The sequence below is a fragment of the Pantherophis guttatus genome, chromosome 1, assembly GCF_059756535.1.
Source record: "Pantherophis guttatus breed Tessera chromosome 1, ASM5975653v1, whole genome shotgun sequence".
NCBI lineage: Eukaryota > Metazoa > Chordata > Lepidosauria > Squamata > Colubridae > Pantherophis > Pantherophis guttatus.
Window position 1 is genome coordinate 129,128,345 of NC_142063.1, and position 24,903 is coordinate 129,153,247.

The window sequence follows — 24,903 nt, forward strand, 5'->3', positions numbered from 1 at the left end:
TGCTTGCATGCCTTGGAGAGGAGGGGATAATATTGTTGATCCCGGGAATTGACCTTGTAACGCTGTCGGGATAGATCATCCGGGTCCGCGATTGGTGCCAAATTGAACAATTTCTTCTGCTGCTTCCTTTCGGGATTGAGTGGAGAACAAACAAAACTCGGAAGAATTCAACCGAGCAGTTTCTGAACGAGGCATTAACCAGGAGGCAAAGAAAGGGAAAGGGGGAGGAGGATTGGAAGCAAGCACCGGAGAGAGAAATGCAAGATAAAACCCAGCAGTTTTCTTTTAATCGATACGCGTATTTTTTTTAAAGGGCTTTTTTTTTTTCTTCAAACCTCCCCAATGTCAAAGGCAGGGGAATTATCACAGGCTTGCAAAACCTGTTTCGGAAGAAAAGAAAGAGAAAAAGGGCGAGGACCGCGCTCGAACTGACTGGAAAGAAGTACCATCCAGCGAACCGGGGGTGGGTAGGTAGGTAGAGGGAAGCCAAACACCCAGTTGCCGCCTTGTCACTTCCGTCTAGCACGAAGACCACGTGACGAATAAAGAAACTCTGGGAATCGAGTTTATCCTGGGAAACGAAAGTGAAAATGCTGCACGGTCAGCCAGGCTGCAAGGGTTTTGCCGCTATCCCGCAAGATGGCGGAGAGAGCGAGGGCGTGCTCCTTTCCTGTGCTGCTGCAGGGAGCCTGGGGGAGCCCCGATCCCCCCAAAATTGTGAGAAACAAAATTCTCCGCTACTTCCAAAGCCGGAAAAAGTCGGGAGGTGGAGAATGCGAGATCCAGAAGCAAGGGGGGCAGATCTTGGTTTGTTTTGCCCAGGAGGAAGGTAAGCGGCTTCTCTCTCTCTCTCTCCCTTGATGAACGTCTCTTTTCTTTTATGTACTTGAGCTATGCACCAAGACAAATTCCTTGTGTGTCCAATCACACTTGGCCAATAAAAAAATAAATTCTACTCTACTCTCTCTCTCTCGATGCGATTCCTTGGGAATTTTCAACTTCCCCCTCCCCTCCGCCCCCCCCCCCCAAATTTCTGGTTTGCTGTAGGAGGGATGGTTTTAAAGACGCCCCAGGAAGAGGAAGCTGGAGTGCTAGTTTTCAGAATCACAGTGCCCGTTTTGCTGAGTTAAACACTATTTTTCTGACTACTGTAGAAAGCCAGTACCCATCCGCCCTCCTAGAGAATGTAATATTTTGGGGAATATTAAAAAAGGCTGGATAGAATATTTCGCCTAAAGGAGAAAATGGGGAAAAATTGTTTTAAGGGAGGCAGAAATCAGCCCCGGTTTCCCTGCCCCAAGCGGAAACTGAGGAGGCCAGTTTTTAGAAATGCAGATTTGGTAATCCATTCAGAAAGACTGGATCAAGACAGAAATTCAGATAAGCAACAAACAAAAGGTTGACAAAGTTAGCTCAGATAAATACCTAGGATTTGCATTTCCCCTTTTGCCTGTAGAGCCAGCCATGACCACATAGAAATCAAAAAGGTATAAAAACCCACCCCACTCTCAATTCCATTTGGTCAGCTGTCCCAGAACTGCACAAGCTGTGTGTATGTTGGATCTGTTCCAGGGGTGAAATGCTCCCGGTTCGGACTGGATCGTCCGATCCGGTAGCGATGGCAGCAGATGGTTCGGAGAACCAGTAGCAAAAATCCCTGTGCCGCTGTGTCCCCATGCTCAGCTGAGCCACACGATCATCAGAGGCTGTTTTTTTTAAATTTTATAAGCATTTTTTCTACAACCTCTTCGGCTGAAGAGGTTGTAGAAAAAATGCTTTTAAAAGTAAAAAAAAAGTTGGCCACGCCCACCCAGTCACATTACCACCACCACCACCACCACCAAGCCACGCCCAAAGAACCGGTAGTAACAAATTTTACATTGCACCACTGATCTGTTCACCAATAAACAGAATATTTTTTCCAATCAGCCTCCATTTTATTCCCTAGACCTGGATTTTTCATCCAACACTACCTAGGGGACGGGTGGGTTCTACTTACCTTTACTACTGGTTCGCAACGGGAGCGCACGCATGCTTCTGCACATGCACAGAAACTTCTGAGCATGCGCAAATCACCAAATACGATGTCAGGGTGGGTGGGCGGAGCCTCCCGCCACTTTTACTACCCGTTCTCAAGAACCTGACAGAACTGGGAGCAACTCACCACTGCTAGGGGATTGTTGGAAAAGTTGTAAGAGAAATTAAGTTTTTGGTGGAAAAAAGTCACTTATTTCCCCTCCTCTCGGTCTTTTCTACCCCCTCTGCCCCTTCCACTTCTTCAATCTTTCCAAAGCAGTTTAAAAACTTGTATCTTCAGACCGGCAAATTTGGAATGCTGATGATAGAGCTGTAAAGATTATTACTTTTTGGCATTGTACGAATAGTTTTTAAATCCAAATTTATAAGTACCATCCTCATCAAGTCTAATATTTAATTGGTCATTTAAGATTTGGAAAATTGTTTTAAAAAATTAAACAAAATGCTAACCTTAAATTAAAAATGCACCTCTTAATTTGTACTGATGTAGGAAAATTAGGGAGAGCAAGTACTGCTGAACTAACTTATGTTAAGCATGATGGCACAAAGGTTGCATTTGCTGCCTCTTTGTTTTTGTAGTAGAAATATTCTAAAGATTCCCGTAATGTATTTATTTTTTTGACACAGTGAGGCAAAGAGTTCTCTCCCAAAAGATCCATGAGCTTGACTTGGCAGAAAAAGGAACACTAAAACTGGAGGTTTCCCTGTATGAAACAACAGACCCCGCTAAAGATAATGCACCTAAGAAGGAAATAATTTCTGAAAAGGTAACATTCACCTCATAAATTTCATACCTTTAAAGAGAGATCAACTGAAGTTCCAGGCAGTATATTTGCATCCTAATGTTCTCCGCTTTTTATTTTTAGGCCCTGAGAGAAGAAAGCCAAGCAAGAGAGATGGGTAAATCCAACTTTTAAACATTGAGACAATTTTACTTTGGCACCAAGGAGAATTTTGGAGATGGAAGCAGTTGCTGATGACAGCAGGTTCTTCATTTTTAACAGGCCAAGGAGCAGATGATCCACCAGGGCAGATGTTTTACAATGATCTAGATGTTGAAAAGTATAGAAAACAGCAAATCAGAAATTCAAATTCTTCCGAGTTTCGTTGTTTGGAGCTTGTTGGCATAAAGAAGAAATCAAGAAAAGTGGGGCAGGGTTGAAGATTCATAATACCAGTATGCAGTATACATAAAGTGACTACAGAGAGAAATGGTCCTTTCAGAATATTAGTATATAGATAGTCCTTGACTTACAACCACAATTGAGGTCAACATTTCTGTTGCTAAGTGAGACATTTGTTAAGTGAGTTTTGTCCCATTTTGCAAACTTTCTTGCCATTGTTGTGAAGTGACTTACTGCAGTTTTTTTAAAAAATTTATTTATATGCCACCCTTCTCCGAAGACTCAGGGTGGCTTACAAGGCGTTAAGCAATAGTCTCCATATTTTTGTATATTTTATACAAAGTCAGCTTATTGCCCCCACAAACCGGGTCCTCATTTTATCTACCTTAGAAAGGATGGAAGGCTGAGTCAACCTTGAGCCTGGTGAGAATTGAACTCGCAGTAATTGCAGGCAGCTGGAAGCTAAATACTACCTTTTAACAGTAGCATTAGTCTGTTGCGCCACTCAGTCTCTTTTTGTCCAGTTAGTAACACAGTTGTTCAGTGAACCTGGATTCCTCATTGACTTTGTCAGAAGGTCGCAAAAGGTGATCACATGACCCTGGGACACTGCAACTGTCAAAAATACAAGCCAGTTGCCAAGCATTTGAATTTTGATTACGTGACCATGGGGATGCCGCAATGGTCATAAGTATGGGAAATAGTAATGTCACTTTTTTCAGTGCCGTTGTAACTTTGAATGGTCACTAAATGAACTGTTGTAAGTCGAGGACTACCTATATATAATTTCCCAATAATAGTGAAAGATGTAAGAGAAAAGGAAGGTCCTTTCCCAAACAATGCATAGCCAACCTATAGAATTTTTCTACTTCAAAATGTGTGTTTACAGCCACTGGCTTGGGTTGCTTTAAAGGAGATTCAACAAATTCAGCATTTACTTTGATGGATCACTGTGGATTGCTATAGATATAGCTTTTTAGTTGCAAGTAAGTATGGGTAGAATTGAGTTAATGTCTCCTACATGAATACTGTATCTGAATTATCTTAAAGAGAAACTAGCAGAATGATAATTAAGCTGGGATGTTTGAAAAAGAATACCCTGGCATTTTAAAATAAAAAATAAATGTAACTTCAGTAAAATGAATACAATTTTAAAGTAGTGTAGTGATATTTTTTTTATACTGCCTTTTTTGATATAATTCAGGACAGCAAATATACTAAATTTTCCTGCCCTCTATTTTTTTCCCCAGAACAGCAATCCTGAGTGGTGGGCTGGGCTGAGAAAGAGAGACTGACCTAAAATCACCCAGTCAGCTTTCATGCCTAAGGGAGAGCAAGAACTCACAGTCTTTATTGGTTTCTGGGCCAGCCACTTAGCCGCTATACTAAAGTGGCTATATTTAAGTAACTTAAAAATATAAACCAACCCTGTGCAGCTGACTCTTCTTTTTATTTGTTCCTTTTGAAATTAGAAGTGCAACAAGACTGCCAAACAAATAATGTTATCCTAACAAGTGGGCCAGCTGGGGAAGCTCCACATGCTGACAAGAATATTCTTGACTATCCTCAAAAATCTTCACAAGTAGTTCTTGAAAATGTTGAAGAAAATATTCACTTGGACACATTAATGCTACTGGTAGATAACATCAGTGATCTTTCGGGAGATAGTACCTTCCAAATTGAACAGATAAATGAGAAGAAGGCTGCAGTAATAACCTTTCAGCAAAGCACTGGTAAGATCTCTAAGCTCATTGTTCAGATATTTAATATTTGGAGAATCCTATGGTGTATAATACGCTTTCCTGCTCAAGTGTGTTTCTGATATATTGGACTGCAGTCCCTGTCACCCATAGTCACTTGGGGGGTCACAAGAGTTTGAACCCCACAAATCAGGATTCGGATTCCTAAATTGAAATGGCTGAAATAAAGTGTGGGATTTGGTTGATAGTCAGATTCACTTAACAACCATGTTACCAATAACTGCCGTAATTCTCTTAACAACTGTGGCAAGAAAGATTGTAACATGGAGCAAAATTCACTTCACAATTGTCTCATTTAGCAACAGAGATTTTGGGCTCAATTGTGTTTGTAAGTTGAGGACTACCTGTAATTGAATCTTTAAAAACTGTCTGTGTTCACATATGTGCACAGAAATGGGAAGCACATATTTAAGAGCTTGATTTCTAATTTTAGCAGCTGCAAATTTTCTCAAGCAATGTTCCAAGAATCACAGATTCCAGCAATACAGATTTAGAGCCAGACTTCTTGAATTGACTCATGTAATCAAAGTGGAGAACATCTCAGCTGCAACATCCAGCGAATTCCTAACTCTCTACTTTGAAAGTCCAAAACACGGAGGAGGACAGGTGACTGATATTCAGATGTTACCCACAGAAGATTCAGCTCTGGTTACATTTGGTGACTCTCAAGGTAATTGTTCTATTTTTACACAAAAAGAATTTGCTACTGCTTGGCTAGAAATAAAAAACTAATGTAGGAAGTTTGGACACATAACAGCATTGGTGTGTACATAACAATAGAATTTTAAATGGCAGAATTAACAGAGAAGACACAGCAGCAGCAGCAGCCCAAAACTGATTATTACACCACAGGACAAAGATTGGAGCTTATGAGACAGGCGATGTGCATTTTGTTGGCCTCTGCTTTACTCCACGAATGTGGTTTGCAGAGTAAAGAACTGGGCTTGAATTATGGAACATTGACTGCAGAAATGAAGTTGAAAGTTGTTTGCTGAAAGATATAAGAGTTTTATGTGAAAGTAGTGAGTTTGAGTGATACATAATGGAAATAAGTATAAATATTAACAGATCCAGGTTAGTATCTTTGTGGAGCCCCATCATGTTTTATTGTGATGGTTATTTGTAAGTCTGGACTGTCAATTTTTGCTTTTAGTTTTTATCTTTTTAAATTCTGTGTATTTGGATTTTGTAAATTGCCCAGAGTAGCAACCGTAATACATTTAATTAATAATAAATGGTTCTGTTTTGATTAGAGAATAAATCAAACATGTATGATGTGAATGAAATATGAGGAATATTTGCAACTTAATCCATCAAAGATATATTAAGTACAGTAGTTGTGTTTAATGGGAAAATGGACTGAATGATGCAAGCTATGCACAAATGGCTAAAAACTAGAACAAGCAGATGATTGTACATAAAGAGCAAATGCATGGAGATACGTTTTAAGATGTACAAATGCTGGTAAACAGATGTAGGTTATTATGAGAAATATGGTATATCAGCAATGAGGAAATGAATATGCTTGGATTTAACAAAAAATGTTGGTGAGGAATCCTTAATTGATTTTCCGAGCTGTGTTCCAGGAAATTCAAAAATTGTGTTTGTTTTGTAAATAGTGTACATGACTTGACTGTTCACTGCATGGAATCTGAATTGTATCTGCTTCTGTTGCAACTTCTGATACAAATTATATTTGTGTTTCTTTGTTTTTAGCTGCCCTAACAGCATTGAAAAAGCAGCACTCATTAAATGGCCAGTCAGTCCTGGTTTATCCATTCTACAGTTCATTGGAAACTGTTTTGTATGGAAAGGAGAAGCCACAAATCAAGATGCCAGAATCTATCAGTGTCCCTTTAGATCCTTATATATGGCAGTTCCTACAAGGAAAGTGTAAATTAATTCAAGAAATAGAGAAAGAAATGGCCAATTACTTCTGTGAACTATTATGGCCCCTGGCAACTTGTGAGCAACCAAAAGTCGTACTGTCTCCCTCAGCTACCTTAGCTAAACAGGGAACGTCCATAAAAGAATTGGTTAGGTCTTGGAAAGATAAAGTTTCTGTGGAATTTGCATGTATCCTATCAAAATTCAGGACAGTTAAATGCAAAATCATTCCAGAAAAATGGGAGACCATTGAAAACAATGTGCTAAAAAATGTGTTGGCTGTGCCAGATGACTCAAAAAATTGCGTTACTCTAGCTGGTTTTGTATTGACTGTGGATAGTGTGGAAAAAGAGTTGAGGGAATATATAGAACGTTTGACCAAGGATGCTGAAATAGCTGGGCAAACATTACAGCAAACGTTGTCAATTTCCCCAGTGAAGTATAAAGTTTTGCAGCAGATCTTGCTAGAAGAGAATATCTATGAAGAAATCACTGGGCAAAAATGGTGTTACGATGCTACAGCAAAGCAGTTGCAACTGAATGGAATAGCTACTGAGGTTTACAAAATGAAAAGTGACTTACTAGAGAAGATGGTCAGGATAGGGGAGAAAAATGTCAAGATTCATCCTTCTATTTTTCAATTCCTGCAATGTGTAGATTCTGACAAGGTGTCAGGGAGCCTGTTTAGGGCCAATAAAATTAATGCTGCCTATGAACTTACACATGATTCTATAGCATTGGTAGGATATTGTCCTGAAGGCCTCTTAAAAGCAGAGGAACAAATAAAGAAATGCTTGACTCATGAACGCATTATATTGAAGGACCAGGAACTCATCCACAGAAATCAGTGGAAAGAATTAATTAAGCATCTGCAGAAGCTAAACAATTCTGTTGAAAAAAGTGTAATAATTGAGGACTGGGTTGATTTCGATGGAGACACTGAAATTATTGTGGCTGGTTATGCAAACATTGTAGCAGATGTCTACCAGCAACTTTCCGATTTTGTTGAAAGAAACACCCACATGCACACAGTAATTCCTGTCAAGTCAGTGGCTATGGTGCAGTTTATAGAGGAAGAAAAACAGAAGATTTGGTGTGATTTAAGCAAGAAGGGCCTGAATATTAATTTTGGAATCCTGCCAAAACAGAAGAACATTGTCCTGAGTGGACCCAAAGTAGTAGTGACAGAGGCAGCAGTGATGGTGGAACAAATGCTGTCTTCGCTATACTCTGCGAATGTGGTGTTTGATAAACCTGGAGTGAAAGACTTTTTCAAAAACCAAGAACATTACTATGTTAACCTAGCAAAAATGGAATTCAGCTGTTTGATCAGATTGCAAAGAGATGATGAGAAAAACGGAGGTTTTGTGGAAAATGTAGAACACCTTCAAACCAAGGTAAACTTAAAAAATGGCGTGGTGATAGAGGTCTGTATGGGAGATCTGACCAATTATCAAGCTGATGTTATAGTCAATGCATCAAATGAAACACTGAAGCACATTGGTGGCCTTGCCTATGCTTTGCTAAAAGCGGCTGGCCCACAGTTACAAGATGAATGTGATGTTCTCATAAAGAAATATGGAGAGCTGAAGCCTGGGTGCGCAGTAATCACAGGAGCTTGGAACTTGCCGTGTAAACAGGTGATTCATGCTGTTGGGCCAAGGTGGACCAGTGCCACGAAAGAAAACTGTATACAACTATTAAAGAAAGCTGTAAGGGAAAGCTTAAAACTGGCAGAAAAATCCAGTCATCGCTCCATAGCTATTCCTGCCATAAGCTCTGGGATTTTTGGATTCCCAATAAAAAAGTGCACTCATTCCATTTTAACAGCCATTAAGGAAACCTTAGAAGAATCTTCTGAGAATGGCAGCCTGAAACAGATTTGCCTGGTAGATACGACACCCCAAACAGTTCAGGCTTTTTCTGATGCTTTACACAAAGTGTTTAAAAGTGGACCACCTCAGCCCACACCACTGCCTTCTCCATCAGTCAATCAACTTTTGGAGAGTAAAGATCTTGTAGTGACTTCTGATGAAGGTCTAAAACTTATCGTAGAAGAAAAAGGAATCGAAGATGCTACGGTAAGCATTTATATTAGCAGAGAAACTTAAATTATTTTCAATGCCGCTAGAACATATTTTATTAGACCCATTTATTATTATGCTTCTAAAATGCTGTTCTTTCACATTGAAGGAGAACTCTAAAACAAAATTGGCATCTGATTCTGAACACCGTCTTCTTCAACTCCCAGTTGGATTTGTTGGGTTAGATTAGAATTGGATGCACATCTTGGAGAAGACTGGAATAGTCTTTTAGTTTTGACTAATTTTAAAGGCTGTTGCCTTTGGAGAGAAAACTGAACTAGGGATGTGCTGCTTGAGTAATAGGAAATTCTACTTTTCATATCTAGGGAAAGGATATGGACTGAATTTTCATGCTGTATTTTGTGGATTTGGTTAATGGAAAAGGCATGCTTAAACCTTGATAAAGGAAGGAAGTACTAGTGATTTCTCTGCCGCTTGTCCAATCTCTTGAATTAATAATCAGAACCAATTCATTATGATATGAGTCACAGAGATGGGAGTTGCAAGGAATTAGCAACCCTTTCCCCATACTATTCCCATTCCCTGCTGGAATCTCCAGTAAATCAAAGATGTCTCATTTGTTTAGGGACTGTTTTCTCCCTGTATTACCTTAATAATAGCAATAATAGGTCAAAGAATACTCTGTAATATACATTCCTAGCTCCTAAGCAGTTAATCTTGTAATACATAAAATCATCTTGAAAGTAATTTTAATGTGGCTTTGATTCCAGACGGATGTTATCGTAAGCACTATTGGTGAAGATCTAAAGCTTGGCATAGGCCCACTTTCAAAAGCTGTGCTGCAGAAGGCTGGAGTTGAACTTCAAGATGAGTTCGATCAAATGATCCAAGATCAAGGAGCCCAAGGCAACTGTGTAATTCAAACCCAAGGGCATAACCTTCCCTGTGTTTTCTTGTTCCACGTCATAGTTCCACAGTGGGATGAAGGAAAAGGGAATGCAACCAAGGTACTGCTTCATTTTGTTGTAATTGTTTTGGAATGTAATGTTCACGAGTAAAAAAAAAAAGATTGTTTATCACCTTTGTTTATAATCTTCTGTCTCTACATGAGATTAACAATTCAGGTTAAAGAATAATGGGAACCAATACTTCCTTTTATGCTCCTTATATATACTTATATACTCAAGGCAGTTTCTTAGCTTTGCCAATACTTTCCTAGGCATTCTCACGATCTTCTACACGGTTTTGGTTTTAACATCGTTAAAACATCAGTTTGTACTAAAGTTACAAAGCGTGTATGCAGGATTGTCCATCTTATCCCTAAGTACTTTATATAGTTGAAGATAAGCTAAGAATTTTAGTCCCAGAGATGCTTTTTCAAGAGGCAACTAGACTCTGAAGCTGAAGAAACTTCTCAGATGAGAAGCGAAATGTCTTCAAAGAAAAACCAGAAAGTCCAGTTGCCTCTTGAAAAAGGTGCTGAAATGCACCTAAAAATAAGTTTGGCTTATCTGCAGATGGGTTTATCTACAATGATATATCATAGTTTTTAAATTACCTGTATATACTTGTGAATTAAGCCCATCTGTATATGAACTGACGCTCAAATTTTTAACTCAAATACCATGACAAATTTGGAACAGCTTATCCATGAGTGGCATATTTTCCATCATACTTTTTTTTAAAAATTGAGGTTGGCTTATCCATTGATGGGTTGATATAATATACATTATGTCTTTTTATTTTTTAAAATGAGATGTTTCTTTGTAAGCCATTCTTCAATATCAGAGCTATAGTTTTGATGCAATTGAATATGGTGAGTTGATGTAGTTGAATGTAGCTCTCCATATTTTTCATATCCCTGTCTTTATGTGTGAATGAGGTTGATCTGTGCACACCTCTTGTCTATTCTGGCTCCTAAATTAAGTTTTGTGTTAATATTGGTTCTTTTAAAGCATAATTGTGAAATGTTGCTTTATATTTTACAGAAACTTAAAAATATCATGAGAAATTGTCTGGAGAGGGCCGAAATGTTGTCGTTAAAGTCTATCTCATTCCCAGCAATTGGGACTGGAGGTTTTAATTTTCCAAATTATGAGGTGGCTAAATGTATGTTTAAGGAAATACTTATGTTCAGTAGAAAGAAGAATTTCAAGTCCCTTCAGAAAGTTCATGTTCTCCTACACCCAAAAGATAAAGAGAATATAAAGGTAATGTTACTTTTCTTCCAAATAAGAAACTGCAGTTTGTTTTTAAGAAACTTCGAACTTTAATTTGCAAAAATAATTGTATGTTTCTACCTAATTATTACAAAAACAGCAGCAGCAAAGCTGGATTGTTGGATGGGCATCTACTTCCCCAGATACATTCAAAGGTGGTCCACGTACCTTTCAAAGCTACAATGTGATTTGCTTGATTTTGGCTAAATTTATTTGTTCGTTTTTATCCCACCTTTACTATTTTTACAAATAACTTAAGGCAAATAACCAACTTACCTTCCTTGTGCTATTTTACCCACAAAAACAACCCGGTGAGGTTGGTTGGGCTGAGAGAGAGTGACTGGTTCAAAATAACCAGGTTGGTTTTTCATGGCTAAAATGGTACTTGAACTCATGGTCTCCTAGTTTCTCGCCATTACGCCAAACTGGTTTTCTTACCTAACTTAATGTTTTGTTTTGTTGGGGTTTGCGACAGTATGTTCAAATGTGGTTTATCCCATTAACCATGTTTAAGCATTCTATGCAATAGTGCACATATGACTCTCATCATATTTGGCAGTATCTTCCATTCAATCATCTCTTCTCAAAGATGAACATCAGTGATGTCTTTCAGGACAATCAGATTAAGCAGTTTTATCCAGAGCCTCATGGTTTTGTGTATGTGTGTATGTGTAGCAATTTTGCCATAATGTTAGTAAATTTTAATAAAAACATAAGAGTTAACAGCTTATTGGATTCCCCCTATTTTGGCAGCTGTTATATTTTATTGAAGATGTTGGATTTTTAGTAGAAACCCTCATTGTATCCAGGGGCATCCAATGACACTGTCCCTCAGGACACGGAAATTTGCAAGTTCACTACCCTCAGTGCCATTATTGACATGTGCCATTATTGAAATTGTTCTGTGGTGTTATTGTTCTTTCTATGCATATTTTGGAAACATGTGGATAACTTTGCCCCCTAGGCATTTACAAAGGTTTTTCAATCTGGGATTGATGATATTCTCAAGACTGAGCCAGCAAGCAATGAAGAAATGGCAGGTAATGGGTGGGCTCAGTTGGGCAGACTTCTTTCTCTACCTTTTTCTTATGAGTTCCAGAAATATATTGGGTCCAACTGGGATGTAACATGAGAGATATGTGGACAGGCCTTCCTTTAAATAATATCAGTAATGACTACTAGAAGAATGGAAGGAGTACATTTACAGAAGATGTTTTATACCGGGGGTTCCCAACTCCCGTCCCATGGCCCACTACTGGGCCTTGGGCTGCTTGGAACTGGGCCGTGGAAGCGTGTGAGCGTGTGCGCTCACCCGCCACTCACATGTAATCATACCCTCTCCCTCCCCCCTTTTACCCATCTGCAAAGCCGGAAAAGTTGGGGGAATCTCTGTTTTAGATTTTCTTTCAGAATGGCTATCACCACATATGTGAAGCCATAGCATCATATGTTTGGTTTTTGTAGTTAATGCAGTGTATAAATACAGCTACAAATACAGTTTGTGAATTGTAGCTTAGTATGATTTATTTATTTGTTTGTATCCTGCCTTTATTATGTTTACAAATAATTAAAGAAAGTGAATTCCTCCTCTTTTCCCAACAACAACACAACTCTGTGAGGTGAGTTGGATTAGAGAGAGTGACTGGCCCAAAATCACCCAGCTGGCTTTCATGCCTAAGGTGGAACTTGAACTCACACTCTCCCACTTTGTAGTCCGGTGCCTTAACCACTAGACCAAATTTACGATGCACAAACTAGAGTAGAATGACTTGTTCAGCAAATCCTTGATGATTATGTTTATTTGAGTTATTTCAGCATATGAATGAGCCACATTTTTTTTCCTCTTGGAAATGTCCTGTTCCTCACTGGGCAAAGAACTGTTCCAGTGTGGCCTATGCAGTTTCAGTGGCCCTTTTGGGAGCATCTCTATTAAAATTTGGGGGACATTTGCTAGATCTTGATCATAAATCTTCTAATTTCACCCTTTGGTGGCCATGGAAAAATCAGCAGAGTTCAGTAGCATCTTAAGATGTTCAAGTTACCACTTTTAAGAGTAGCATTTCCCAGATATGCAGACCTTATTTCCCTTGGATACTGAAAAAAAATGAATTTTTTAAACTAGATCTTGAAATATTGAAAATTCTTTTACAAAGAATAGGAGGATAGTGCTCAGCCCATGGATATCAGTGCTATAACTCAATCATAATGTTTCTTTTCTCAATCACAGGTTCCTTTGGATCCCTTTCTACCTCAGCTGTAGGAAGTAATGAAATGCAGTTTGGATCCATTACCTTCCAGTCAGTGACAGGAAATATTGTCATGGAAAACACAGATGTTATTGTGAATGTGACCAATGAAAACTTTTCATCCAAAGCAGGTACTGAATTTCAAATGAACATCTTCTGAACATCCTAATAAGCTAAGTGCTCATTCTTGGTGAGACAAAAAGCTATTTGGATATGGAAAAGTCTGTTTGCACGTGTGTGAATGAATGAGAGGGTAAAATAAAGATTCGTTGAAATAACTGAGGAATTTAAACTATTTCTTTGTAACCAGACATAGTATTTCAGAGTATTGTGGCTCGATTCTGTTGGATATATTAATGCAGTATCTAACTCAATCCCCACCTCACAAATCCTTAGGAATTTTCTTATTATGAAATGTTTACAAGCAAGCAAGGGTTATGTTTTAAGTTCATTATTTACATTCCTACATATTCCCCCCCCCCTTTTTTTTTTTCATTTCTTTACAGGTGTCTCCAAAGAAATTTTGGAAGCTGCTGGACCTGAAATTGAAGCAGAATGTGCAAGACTTGGTAAGGTGCAACAAGAGGTCCCATTTGGTTAGGTAATGGAGGATTTGCCGAATATAGTTTGCATGGTATTTTTTACATCATTTAATCATAGTTCTGAATACATTTGTCAGTACTATTCTGTAAATTGGCTATTGTTGTAGTAGAGTGTTGTTGAGTCAAGAAAGACAGGATATAATCAAGCTGTGGATAATTATTTCTAAATCTAACTAGCTTAGGAAAGGTGGCAGATAACATACTAGCTAGAAGGTTACTACTACTGTCAGTAAATTTAGAGACAGCTGAGGAACACTCAAGAAATACTGCTACACTGCAAACTTATCTCTTTTAAGGGTTGCAGCTTCATCTCAAACAGGCTAAGCGTCAACCCCAAAGTCTAGTTTTGTAACAATAGCTCTTGTCGGGATTTAATTTCAGCTCTTTCTTTCCCATCAGCCCATTATTGGACATAGGTAAAGTTTAAGAGGATCCTATGGTTCCTTGGAATTAGATGACAAGAAAGAGATGTTGGTGTTAGAATAAGCATTCTGATGGCACCATCTTCAAAATGCCAGATACCTTCCCCCAGCTTCTGAGGGTAACTTCCCACCCGAATGCCAGAATATTTATGAAGATGAAGGAGCAGATTTTGGATAAGAAACTGCTTATCTAGCTGGCACTTCTGATGTATCACAGTTTTTGACCATCAGTGAGAAAAAGAGAGGAAAACAAAAAGAGTTTTCCTTATTTTCTCTGCATTTGTCAAAGAACTTGTGAGAGGGCTATATGTCTACAAGTTGACTTTTTAAAAAAGACCCAATTTTTCTGACAATGTGCCAAATATGTCTTCGCAGTAGGGAGCAAAGGGCGAGCAGTTGTCAGTCAGAGTTTATAGTTGGTGCTTTTCCCTTAAGAAATGTATTTATAGATACTCCAATGACTGTAGTACATTGTATGCCAAAGACAGTTCATGGAGAAGTTATCATTTTCATTTTTCCAGCCTCACAGCCTCACAATGGATTTGTAACCACACAGAATGGCAAACTACCCTGTAAAAAAATTATCCACCTGGCTCCTTGCTCCAGCATCAAAACTCAGGTCTCCAAAGTGCTTCAAGAATGTGAAGCAAAACGGTATGCCTCTGTAGCTTTCCCTGTAATTGGAACAGGTTTGTATTTTTTCCTCAGATAATCATTTGTGCTTTTTTAGAATAAAGTTTTTACTAACGAGAAACATACCGTATTTTTTGGAGTATAAGATGCACCTTTTCCCCCCCTAAAAGGGGGTGAAGATTTAGGTGTGTCTTATACACCGAATGTAGCCCCGCCCACCCACTTGCCCCCACCCTTTGGCCTCCAGCATTTACCTCCTTGCAGCAAAAAGCAAGAAAAAACAGCTCCTTTCAGCTTCAGCACAGCCTAATTAGCACAAGTTGATTGGATCGGCCTCCTGACTTTCAGCTGTTATGCTCTCAGCTGTCTTGCGCAGGCCTCTGCTGCTTGCGGCAAGGAAGAGCCTGGTTTAACTCTGCAGACTAAAGCACCGTAATTAACATCCAGCAATTACAGTCTGCAATTACACCAGTTCGAATCTCCCCAGGCTCAAGATTGACTCAGCCTTCCATCCTTTCTAAGGTAGGTAAATTGAGGACCCAGTTTGTGGGGGCAATAAGCTGATTTTGTATAAATATACAAAAGTATGAAGGCTATTGCTTAACACATTGTAAGCCGCCCTGAGTCTTCGGAGAAGGGCGGCATATAAATCAAATTAAAAAAAAAAAAGAAAGGAAAAAAAAAGAAACTTGCTGGAGCAGATTTTTTTCCCCCTTGTGCTAATCAAGCTATGATGAAAATGAAAATGAAAGTAAAGCAGGCTGCTGTTTGCTGCAAAGAGGCAAAATTGCTCAGAGGCAGAGGGAGATTTCTTTTTCTTCTTTTCCTCACCAAAAATGGTAGGTGCGTCTTGTAGCCTGGTACGTCTTATACTCCGAAAAATACGGTATGTCCTGAATCCTAGTCATAATTTCCTAAATTAGCTCATTGTTAGAAAATGTGAGCTGTTGCAATGGATTTGCCATGCTAAGCTATACGGACAAGTTCCAGTGTTCTGCTATGTGTGAACATGACAAAGGAGATGAAATTCCCCTGCATTCCATTCTCAAAACGAAGTAGGATCCATCTCTGACCTGTTTCTTAATTTCTCCTTCGTGACTTCTGTTCATTTGCAGGCAGCAGCCTCTGGTGTGTTTAGGACTTCGATCAAAGTCTCTTAGGGAAAACAGAGCTGTAGGCTATACTTAGAAGTTGAAATAACAGGGGTCAGCAACCTTAAACACTCAAAGAGCCACAAAGATCCTAACCAGAAGCCCCCCTTCAATTCTGGAGCCCACTGGAAGTCCAGTTCCCCCATCATAGTCTCCTCCTAGCGCAGCATCCTTTTTCCTCTGCTGACTGGAAGTTGGTTCCCTCACCACAGAGTCTCCTCATAGCGCAGGGTCCTTTTTCCTCTACCTGTCCTAACTGAAAGCCCTATCAATTGTGGAGCCAACCAGCAACGGAACTGCAGCAGAGGGATGAAAGAGCCACATGCGGCTCCAGAGCCACGGGTTGCTGATCCCTGTCCTAGAAGAAAGCAATGGCAAACACTTCACGTATTGCTCTTAAGAGAACTTCATGAAGGTATCCATGAAGTCCTTGGGAGTTCAGGCTTGACTTGGAAGAGATTTGACTTGACTTTGCTGTTGCCTTCATCCTGCTTTCAGGCTTTTATCTTAAATCTAGAGTTAGTAACCAGGGATCTATTACTCCTTTTCTTGCGATCTTCTGAACCCATATCCAGTACATCATAGGCAAACCGAGGGGGCCAGAGGAGAAAATGATGATACATCATGATACAAAGGGGTGACTTGCGTTAGATATGTTGTAGCATCATGAAATGTGTTGTCAACATTTCATGTCATTACAGATTGATCTGGATTGTGCTACATAATGCAGCCTTATTTGAGAAGCTTAATTCTTGAAAATCAGGTTCATTCTTTACGTGAACAGCACAGTAATACAGCTGCACAAATCCTATACTGTAATTCACTTAACATATTTAAGAAACAATAGGGGACTAAAACTAGCATGGTAAACACGTGCCCAAGCAAAGAAGTCCTCGGAGAAGAAAAAAAGTCTCACAGATTTTGCATGCAGAATTTGTAAAGGTGTCTGTTGAATTTGAAGATTTTGTTAGAATAACAAAAAAGTCTGTGCCAAGATGTTGCAATCTGATGTTCCCTGCTTGCATATCTTTGTGCAATGTCACAGTGAACTTATAAAATGGGTGGATTGGGGATTGCAATCTAGATTTCAACATTTTCCCCAAGTAGACATTCATTGCCTCCACTTATTTGAATCCAAACACTCTGCATGATTATATGTTGCATCGAGGTCCTTGGCTTCTCATCCTGAAAACTGAGGTTCTGACTACAAAAGATCTGCCTACTCCTGGAGATCTATGGAGGGGGGCTTTTTTTGAGGGTGACTGTACTGCCAGTAACTGATCTGATCCTTATCAACTTCTCCAAAAGTGAAGTGTTATAATAGACTGCTGGTTCTTTGGGCAAGCAAAGAATTAGATTCACAGTACATGCCTATTTTATAATGGAAGTAGGCAACATTCTGCTTGACTGATTGCTGATTTTAGAAATGCACATGATGATTTGTGGGAAGAGATGAGGGTAATGCTACAGTATATGGCAAATATTAGCAACTCATAAGTAAAGAACCAGTTGCCTTCCAGATGTAAGATTCTTCCATATCCTTGATTCAAGCTTGAATGACAACAGTTAGGGATGATGAGAATTGTAGTCTGATATCTGAAGGACCACAGGTTGTCCATCCTTGCTTTGAGTCCCTCATTATAATAAGTACTAACAGAAAGTATATTTTGTTGGGTTTTCTCTGTTGTATCTCATACAGGTCAGGGAAGAAGGAGTCCTGACAAAGCAGCTGAAGAAATTATCAATGCAGTCGCTGACTTTGCAGGAAAAGAGTTGCCTAGATACTTGAAACTTGTTAAAGTTGTTGTCTTTCAGCCACATATGCAAAAATCCTTTTCCTCCATTTTGGAAAATAAAAAAGGACAGGCATTGCCCACTTCTGAATCTCTGTTTTCGAAGTTTAAAGGTAAGTTTAAAGTGTGGGGTTCCTTTACTATGAATGTTCTTTTCCACTTTTTTCCTGTTGAGTATGCACTTACAGAATTTTCCTTTTGCTTATAGCGTTTCTAACTGGTGGGAAGTCACCTGCTAAAAAGAAAAGTTTTATAGCATTGGAGAAGAAGATTGAGACATCATCATTTGAGTTATGTGGCAAAAGCAGGCAAAAAGTGGAAGAGGCTGAAGCCTGGCTAAGGAAATTGGTTTTCAAGGAACAGACAGAAAATCGCATTGTCGATGACTTGATAGACATGTTTGCTGATGCTGAAATCAAGAGACTGAATGATCTCCAGAAAAGATTGCATATTATCATTCATCTGAATAAAATGGAGTCTCCTCCTTTTATTTTGTTATCTGGTATCACCCGGGATGTCCTCACTGCTTTCACAGAAATTCAGAACCTCTTAAAAACACTTACAGCTGATCAGGAAAAGAAATCCAAGGCAGAACTTGCTCAAGTTTTGGTTGAGTGGCAGTATTGTGCAAATGGAAATGTCTTTGTAGCTTTTGATTCATTAAGTAACCTTGATTTAGAAGATGCTAAAATCAGCAAAAAGAAACACATTCAGGTCCAAATTCAGGGACAGAAGTACACAGCTGACTTGAACAAGATGTGTATTGTAAATAGTCAAGGAGAAAATATGAAAATTAATCGTGTTGGAAAGGATGAAGGTAATGTACATTTTACATAATTGGGGTTGGATTAGTGGATAGATTACAGTTTTGGTCACCTCTCAAAAATCTCTTCCGCAGGATTTAAAAAGTGCAAATGTGGTAGGGCAAGGGTACAAGACGGGTGAATGTGCGTGTATCACATGGATTTTTTTTTTAAATTAAATCAAAGTTGAATGATTGGCATCAAAACATGACACTCAATTGATACAGGATGTGCAAGGCTTGTTCATGTGTAGAGCAAGTGTTCCATCTATTCATTTCCCAGCAAGAATTTTAAGCTGGTTCCCACTTTTTGGTAGAAACTGACAGTATAGGAATCCTTTTCCCAAAGTGAAGGAATAATGAATAAGTTGTTTACAATGCTTGCGACTTCCACTGGGTTTAGAAACATCTTTCTTGGCTCATATCAGGCCTCCATCTGAATTGAGGGTTTTTAACTTTTTTCTTTTTAAAAAATAAATAAATAAATTCAAAGATTGTTTGTCTTCCAGACGCTAGAATCATGTTTATTTCTGAGAAAGTATTTTATTGTAAGCATTTTAGGTATATTTGTAGTATTTAAAAATGGGGAGAGGAAGCAGTCGTTGAGAGCTTCTCTGAGTAGATGGCTGTTGAGTATGTCTTTTGAAACTGAACATGTCCACTAAGATTGCCAGTTTCTGAAAAAATAATCTGTTAATGTTTGCAAAAATATAAATTGTCTTAATTGATTGGTATTTTTTAAGTGAACAAAAAAAAATTCTTACCCTAGAAATTGTTCTTGAAACACGATGCCCAAGAAGTACTCTAAAAACATTTGCGATTTGTAAATTGCTCTACTGAGCAGAACAGAAACTAACAAGTAGAAAGAAAGGGAAGGTGGTCAGTTACTGGAGGAAAAGAGTCAAAAGAAATGTGGTTTTTGAGAGAACAAAATGAAAAGATGGAAAAAAGTTATCCTGTGCAGAGATGCCAAGCCACTGTGAAGATTTTAACAATAAATGAAATGTTTAGCACAAGGGGAGATAATTGCGAATTCCATTGATTTCAAACTTATTCACAGTTCTATTTTCTGGCAGGTTATGTCATTACTTTTAACAAAATGTTTATTTTGTAGGCAAACTATTAGAACGCCTTCCTGAACATTGGGAAGATATGAAAGGAAGCCATGCCAAATTGGTTCCACTACAGCCTACAGCAGGAGAATATAAGGATGTTGAAAAAAAATTCCGGATTGGCTGCCCTAAATTCACAATTGAAAAGGTGACATTTGATCTGAGTTTAAGGAAGCAAATAAACCCAACACACTTTCCTTCTCCTATTTTCCCCATAACAACAATCCTGTAAGTTGGGTTTTGGCTGAGAGTGAGTGACTGGCCCAAAGTCAGCCAGCTGAAAAGGGCCACTTTTGCGTTCCGCAACTTTATAACCCATAGAACACCAGTGGGTTTCTGTTTTGAGTTCTTGAGTGATGTTGAGCATCAGTGATTGGCTGCAAGATTGGCTCAAGAGTTGGTAATACCTTCGCATGGGAAAAGAATTAAGTAGAATAATGTGTACTATCCTGACAGTGAGAATATTCAGATACACCCTATATCTATATCACTGGAGTGCAAAAGAGAGGAAGGAGAAAAGAGCTAGAATAGGTAGGAAATATATCACTGAGTTGAAGACAATGTCCATACTCCTTCACAGTTTTACAATCTAAAAAATAAAGCCTTTAATCTGGAGGTTAGGTAGTAACAATAACAATAACACTTATACCACTCCATGGTGCTTTACAGCACTCTCTGAGCAATTTACAATGTCAGCATATTACCCCCAACATCTGGGTCCTCATTTTACTAACCTTTGAAGGAGGGAAGGCTGAGTCAACCTTGATCCCATCAGGATCGAACTCAAGGCTGTGGGCAGAGTTAGCCTGCATTATTGCACTTCAACCACTGCACCACCGGGCCTCCTTAGTTTGGAGTTTGTGTTACATTAGACTGTTGACCTCCCCTCCATGGCCTCCATGGTTCTTGGTCTGCTACATCTTACCTATGGACTGGGTCATAATGCTTAGCAGCCCTTGCTGACACATTCTTTCTCCATCAAATGTCTTCTGATCATAAAGTACACCAATATTGACCAATTGATACTGGTGCTGCTGTCTTAGTAATTTCATCTTCTGTACTTCCAAATGGTGGGTGTAATAAACTTAGTTCTACAGTGGTTGATTTTGCATACATTTGGCCCATTTTGAGTTTAGCAATAGTAAAAGTATTCCAAAGGGAATATGATTTTCTGACTCTTGCTGCTCTAACGTTCATGAGGAGCACTTTCTGAAGTTCATAAGTAGATAAGGTAGCAGTGATGTCACTGGCCTTTCCATAATCCAAAATAAGACATCAAACAAATTGCATTTACAGGCAGTCCTCCATTTACAACAATTGAGCCCAAAATTTATATTGCTGACCGAAACATTTGTTAAGTGAGTTTTGCCCCATGTTACGACCTTTCTTGCCACAGTTATTAAGTGAATCACTGCAGTTGTTAAATTAGTAACATGGTTGTTAAGTGAATCTGGCGTCCCCATTCACTTTGCTTATAAGGTTGCAAAAGTTGATCACATGAGCCCAGGACACTGGAACCGTCATAAATATGAATCAGTTGTGAAGCATCTGAATGTTGATCTTGTGATCATGGGGATGCTGAAATCATCGTAAGTGTGAAAAATGATCATGTCACTTTTTTCAGTGCAGTTGTAACTTTGAATGGTCACTAAATGAACTGTTGTAAGTTGAGGACTACCTGTATTTCACCTGCAGTGAACGTCTGAAGATATTAGACATACAGCTTGTGAATATTTGAATGACTTTTATAGATATATGGTTGTTTTTGTACAAGCTTTTTTAATATTAACAGAGTACAGCAGTGATATGGGCAGTAATATAAAATTAATAAATAATAAAAATAAATATGGTCCCATACTTCTTGAATAAAGGCAATGCAGGAGACAATGGGACCTTTGTAGTAACATGTAAGAGACTCTCCTTGCCAATTCTCCATTGCAACCTTTTTTCTCAGACTGTTTATTTCTAATCTCAGCATAGTCACCAAGGGAGAATGATAAAACTCACGGGAGATGAATATAGATATTGTACGATAGAGAATGATACTTGTAAATGAATAATAACAATTTACATTTGCAATCTTTGTAGATTGAAAGGGTACAGAATCCTTACCTCTGGCAAGCCTATCAAGTCAAGAAAAAGCAAATAGATACACAAAATGGCCATGAAAATAACGAGGAGATCCTTTTCCATGGGACTCCTAGTTCCACACTGGTGCCAATTTACCAGACTGGCTTTAACCGCAGTTATGCTGGAAAGAATGGTAAGATCATTTCAAGCAGATACAAGGGAATGACATAAAGCACTATATTTCAAAAATGTATAAAGATCTTTAAAAAGCAGCCTAATAGCATCCCCTTCCTTGCCCTTCCCTTCCTTGCCCTTCCCTTCCCTTCCTTGCCCTTCCCTTCCCTTCCCTTCCCTTCCCTTCCCTTCCCTTCCCTTCCCTTCCCTTCCCTAGAGGCAGTTTATAAGGTTTAGTGAAGAATGTGGCTTGTTTTTGTTTTTGTTTAATTCCTGGCTAGATTACTTTATAATCCATCACTCAAAGATGAAGTACTAATATTGGTGCTTTCCACTTTTTTTTTCACTATCTTTTAATGTTTTAAAACCTTTTTTTCTTGGTTTCAGCTGCAGCGATTGGTAATGGGACCTACTTTGCTATCAACTCAAACTATTCTGCGCAGGACACATATTCCACTCCAGACCACAATGGCAGAAAATATGTGTATGTTGCCCGTGTTCTTACCGGAGATTATTGCATTGGCAGACCAGGACAGATTACCCCACCATCCAAAAATAATGGTGGATTTGTCTTATATGACAGTGTTACTGACAACGTGAATCAACCATCGATGTTTGTTATCTTTCATGATGCTCAGGCTTACCCAGAATATCTAATTACTTTTAGAAGATAAGTTAATAGGCAAAATATGATTTATTTCCTTTTCCTCTCACAGTAAAAGCAATCAATTTGAATGAACCTTTTAAAAATACTTGTCACTTGAATCTCAATTCATTAATTAGTTCCTTTCTAGAACAGCAAAGAATAAAATAAGAATAAAATCCAGTAGAGATCAGAAAATGCTGTTCAAGAGAGAGAGGGTAGAACATGAAGACTTTCTGGATAGAGAATCTACCTGAAGGAAATGGTAGAACTAAGCATTCCAATCTTGTAAATACATTTAAGATATATAGATAATCCACAATTTAAGGAATATCGTATTTTTCAGAGTATGACGCCTTTCCCGCTCCTTAAGAGGGTGAAAATTCGAGTGCGTCTCATACTCTGAATGTAACCCCGCCCACCCACTGGTCCCCACCCTTTGGTTTCAGCCTCCCAGCAATTTACCTCCTTACAGCAAACAACCTGCTTCAGCACAGCCTGATTAGCACAAGCAGCTGATTGTCAGTTGAATTGGCCTCCTGACCCTCACCTGTTTCAGGCTGCAGCGATTGCCTATTGCCGCTGTTTGTTGCAAGGAGGCAAATTGCTGGGAGGCAGAGGCTGATTTTTTTTTTCTTGTTTTCCTCTCCAAAAAAGGTAAGCGCGTCTTATAGTCCGGAGCATCTTGTACTCCGAAAAATACAGTAGTTTGAAGTCTACTTAACTCACACTGATCAGATTTTCAAACTGTCCCTTTCAGTATTTTCTCTTACTTTTTTTTTTCTGGTGGGTCTACCCATTCTTCTGAATTCTGCACTTTGCTATGTCACTTTCCCTATCCTCCACCAATGTATCTGTATTTTCTAAGTGCATTTGGCACCTATTTCTGCATGCTCAAAAACTGAATTTCCCTCTGGTTACAAGCAAGTTATGAACAAGAATTTTTAAAATTATTTCTGGAAAAATGGTTAGCAACACCAATCAATCAAATATGCCTATTATTTTTTGACAAGGTAGTAAGAAACCAACACTCAGTAACTCTAACAGAGTTGGAAAGGACCTTGGAGGTCATCTAGTCCAACCCCCTGCTCACGCAGGAGAAAACCTGGGAGTAGTTTCCATCTCATACTTAATCTAAGTTCTTTTATGGTATGCAGAAGAGAACAGCTTGTGAGAAATTTTACTATCAAATGGTGTTAAAATAAGTGGTGTGCTTTATGACATTGTATCACACTAAAAACCTCACAGCCAGAAATTGGTTATTTCAGTTATAGAAAGCTGGTGGCTTTTTTGAAAGGACTTGGGAGCTCACAAAGTAGCCATAGAATTTTAGTTGTTTTCAGACATTGCTGGAAAGAGCCACATCTACCTGATGAACTTCACGAGTCAGAAAGTAGTAGCCAGTTTCCCAACTCCAGAGGAGCTGCCACCTCTGGTTGATTTTCCTCACCTCCATTTAGAAATATAACAATGTCTATCTCATCCTGTCAGATGATGCCACATCTTTATTAACTAGGATTATCTTGTCCTATATACTAAAGTGCCTGAATTTATAATCTTTTTAAGAATTACCTCTTGTCATTTAGTCTAATAAACTTTTTCTAGAAAAAAATGCGTGTTTGATTTTTATGGTTATTCTTGGGCTACATAAGGGACAGCTTTAGGGGCGATTTTAGGGTTTAAACCAGAGTTCAGTTCGGATAGTCTACCAGATTTTTCATTTCCTCAATTGGCCATGCTGATGAGAATTGGAATTCATTGGAGTACCATCAGTGGGTTTGGGAAAGCTTGTAACCTTATAGAAAACGTGAATTTGTTTCATCTTGCACTTGTGCCAACAATTCTTTCGTATGTAGTATGTGTGAATATGGGATTATCCTCCCCTTTTCTAATCTGATTAGGACACAACAAAGATGATTTTCCTGAAATCATGTAGTTTAAGCAGAGAAAAGAATACCTACACCAAATTGCCATGCAGGTCCTAAATTCCTTATTAAAAATTAGCCTTGAAGTGCCAAATACAGGCAATCCTTGAGTTATGACCACAACTTAGACCAGAATTTCTATTGTTAAGCAAGGCACCTGTTAAGGAATCATGCTTGATTTTACAACCTGTTTTGCCATTGTCATTAAGTGAATGCAGTAGTTAAATGATTCATGATTGTTAAGTGAATCTCTGGTTT

General features: G+C 38.7%; 1 protein-coding gene across 1 annotated transcript; it reads left to right on the top strand.

Moving 5' to 3' along the window:
- Positions 1-200: 200 nt before the first annotated feature.
- LOC117660197 (protein mono-ADP-ribosyltransferase PARP14-like) lies at positions 201-22,816 on the top strand. The gene is made up of 17 exons (XM_060687923.2): positions 201-829; positions 2,665-2,804; positions 2,904-2,937; positions 4,634-4,894; positions 5,355-5,591; positions 6,638-8,889; positions 9,624-9,860; positions 10,842-11,063; positions 12,037-12,112; positions 13,300-13,449; positions 13,825-13,887; positions 14,864-15,031; positions 17,826-18,032; positions 18,128-18,736; positions 19,836-19,981; positions 21,922-22,096; positions 22,465-22,816. The coding sequence occupies exons 1-17, from the start codon at positions 640-642 to the stop codon at positions 22,749-22,751; spliced, it is 5,454 nt and encodes a 1,817-aa protein (XP_060543906.2). The 5' UTR covers positions 201-639; the 3' UTR covers positions 22,752-22,816.
- The last annotated feature ends 2,087 nt before the right edge of the window (positions 22,817-24,903 follow it).

Bases quoted from the DNA above. Each gene is read 5' to 3' on its own strand.
- LOC117660197 (XM_060687923.2), top strand. From the start codon at position 640: ATGGCGGAGAGAGCGAGGGCGTGCTCCTTTCCTGTGCTGCTGCAGGGA. The intron at 15,032-17,825 runs GTTTGTATTTTT...TATCTCATACAG, and splicing joins TTTCCCTGTAATTGGAACAG to GTCAGGGAAGAAGGAGTCCT. The intron at 19,982-21,921 runs GTGACATTTGAT...CAATCTTTGTAG, and splicing joins CTAAATTCACAATTGAAAAG to ATTGAAAGGGTACAGAATCC.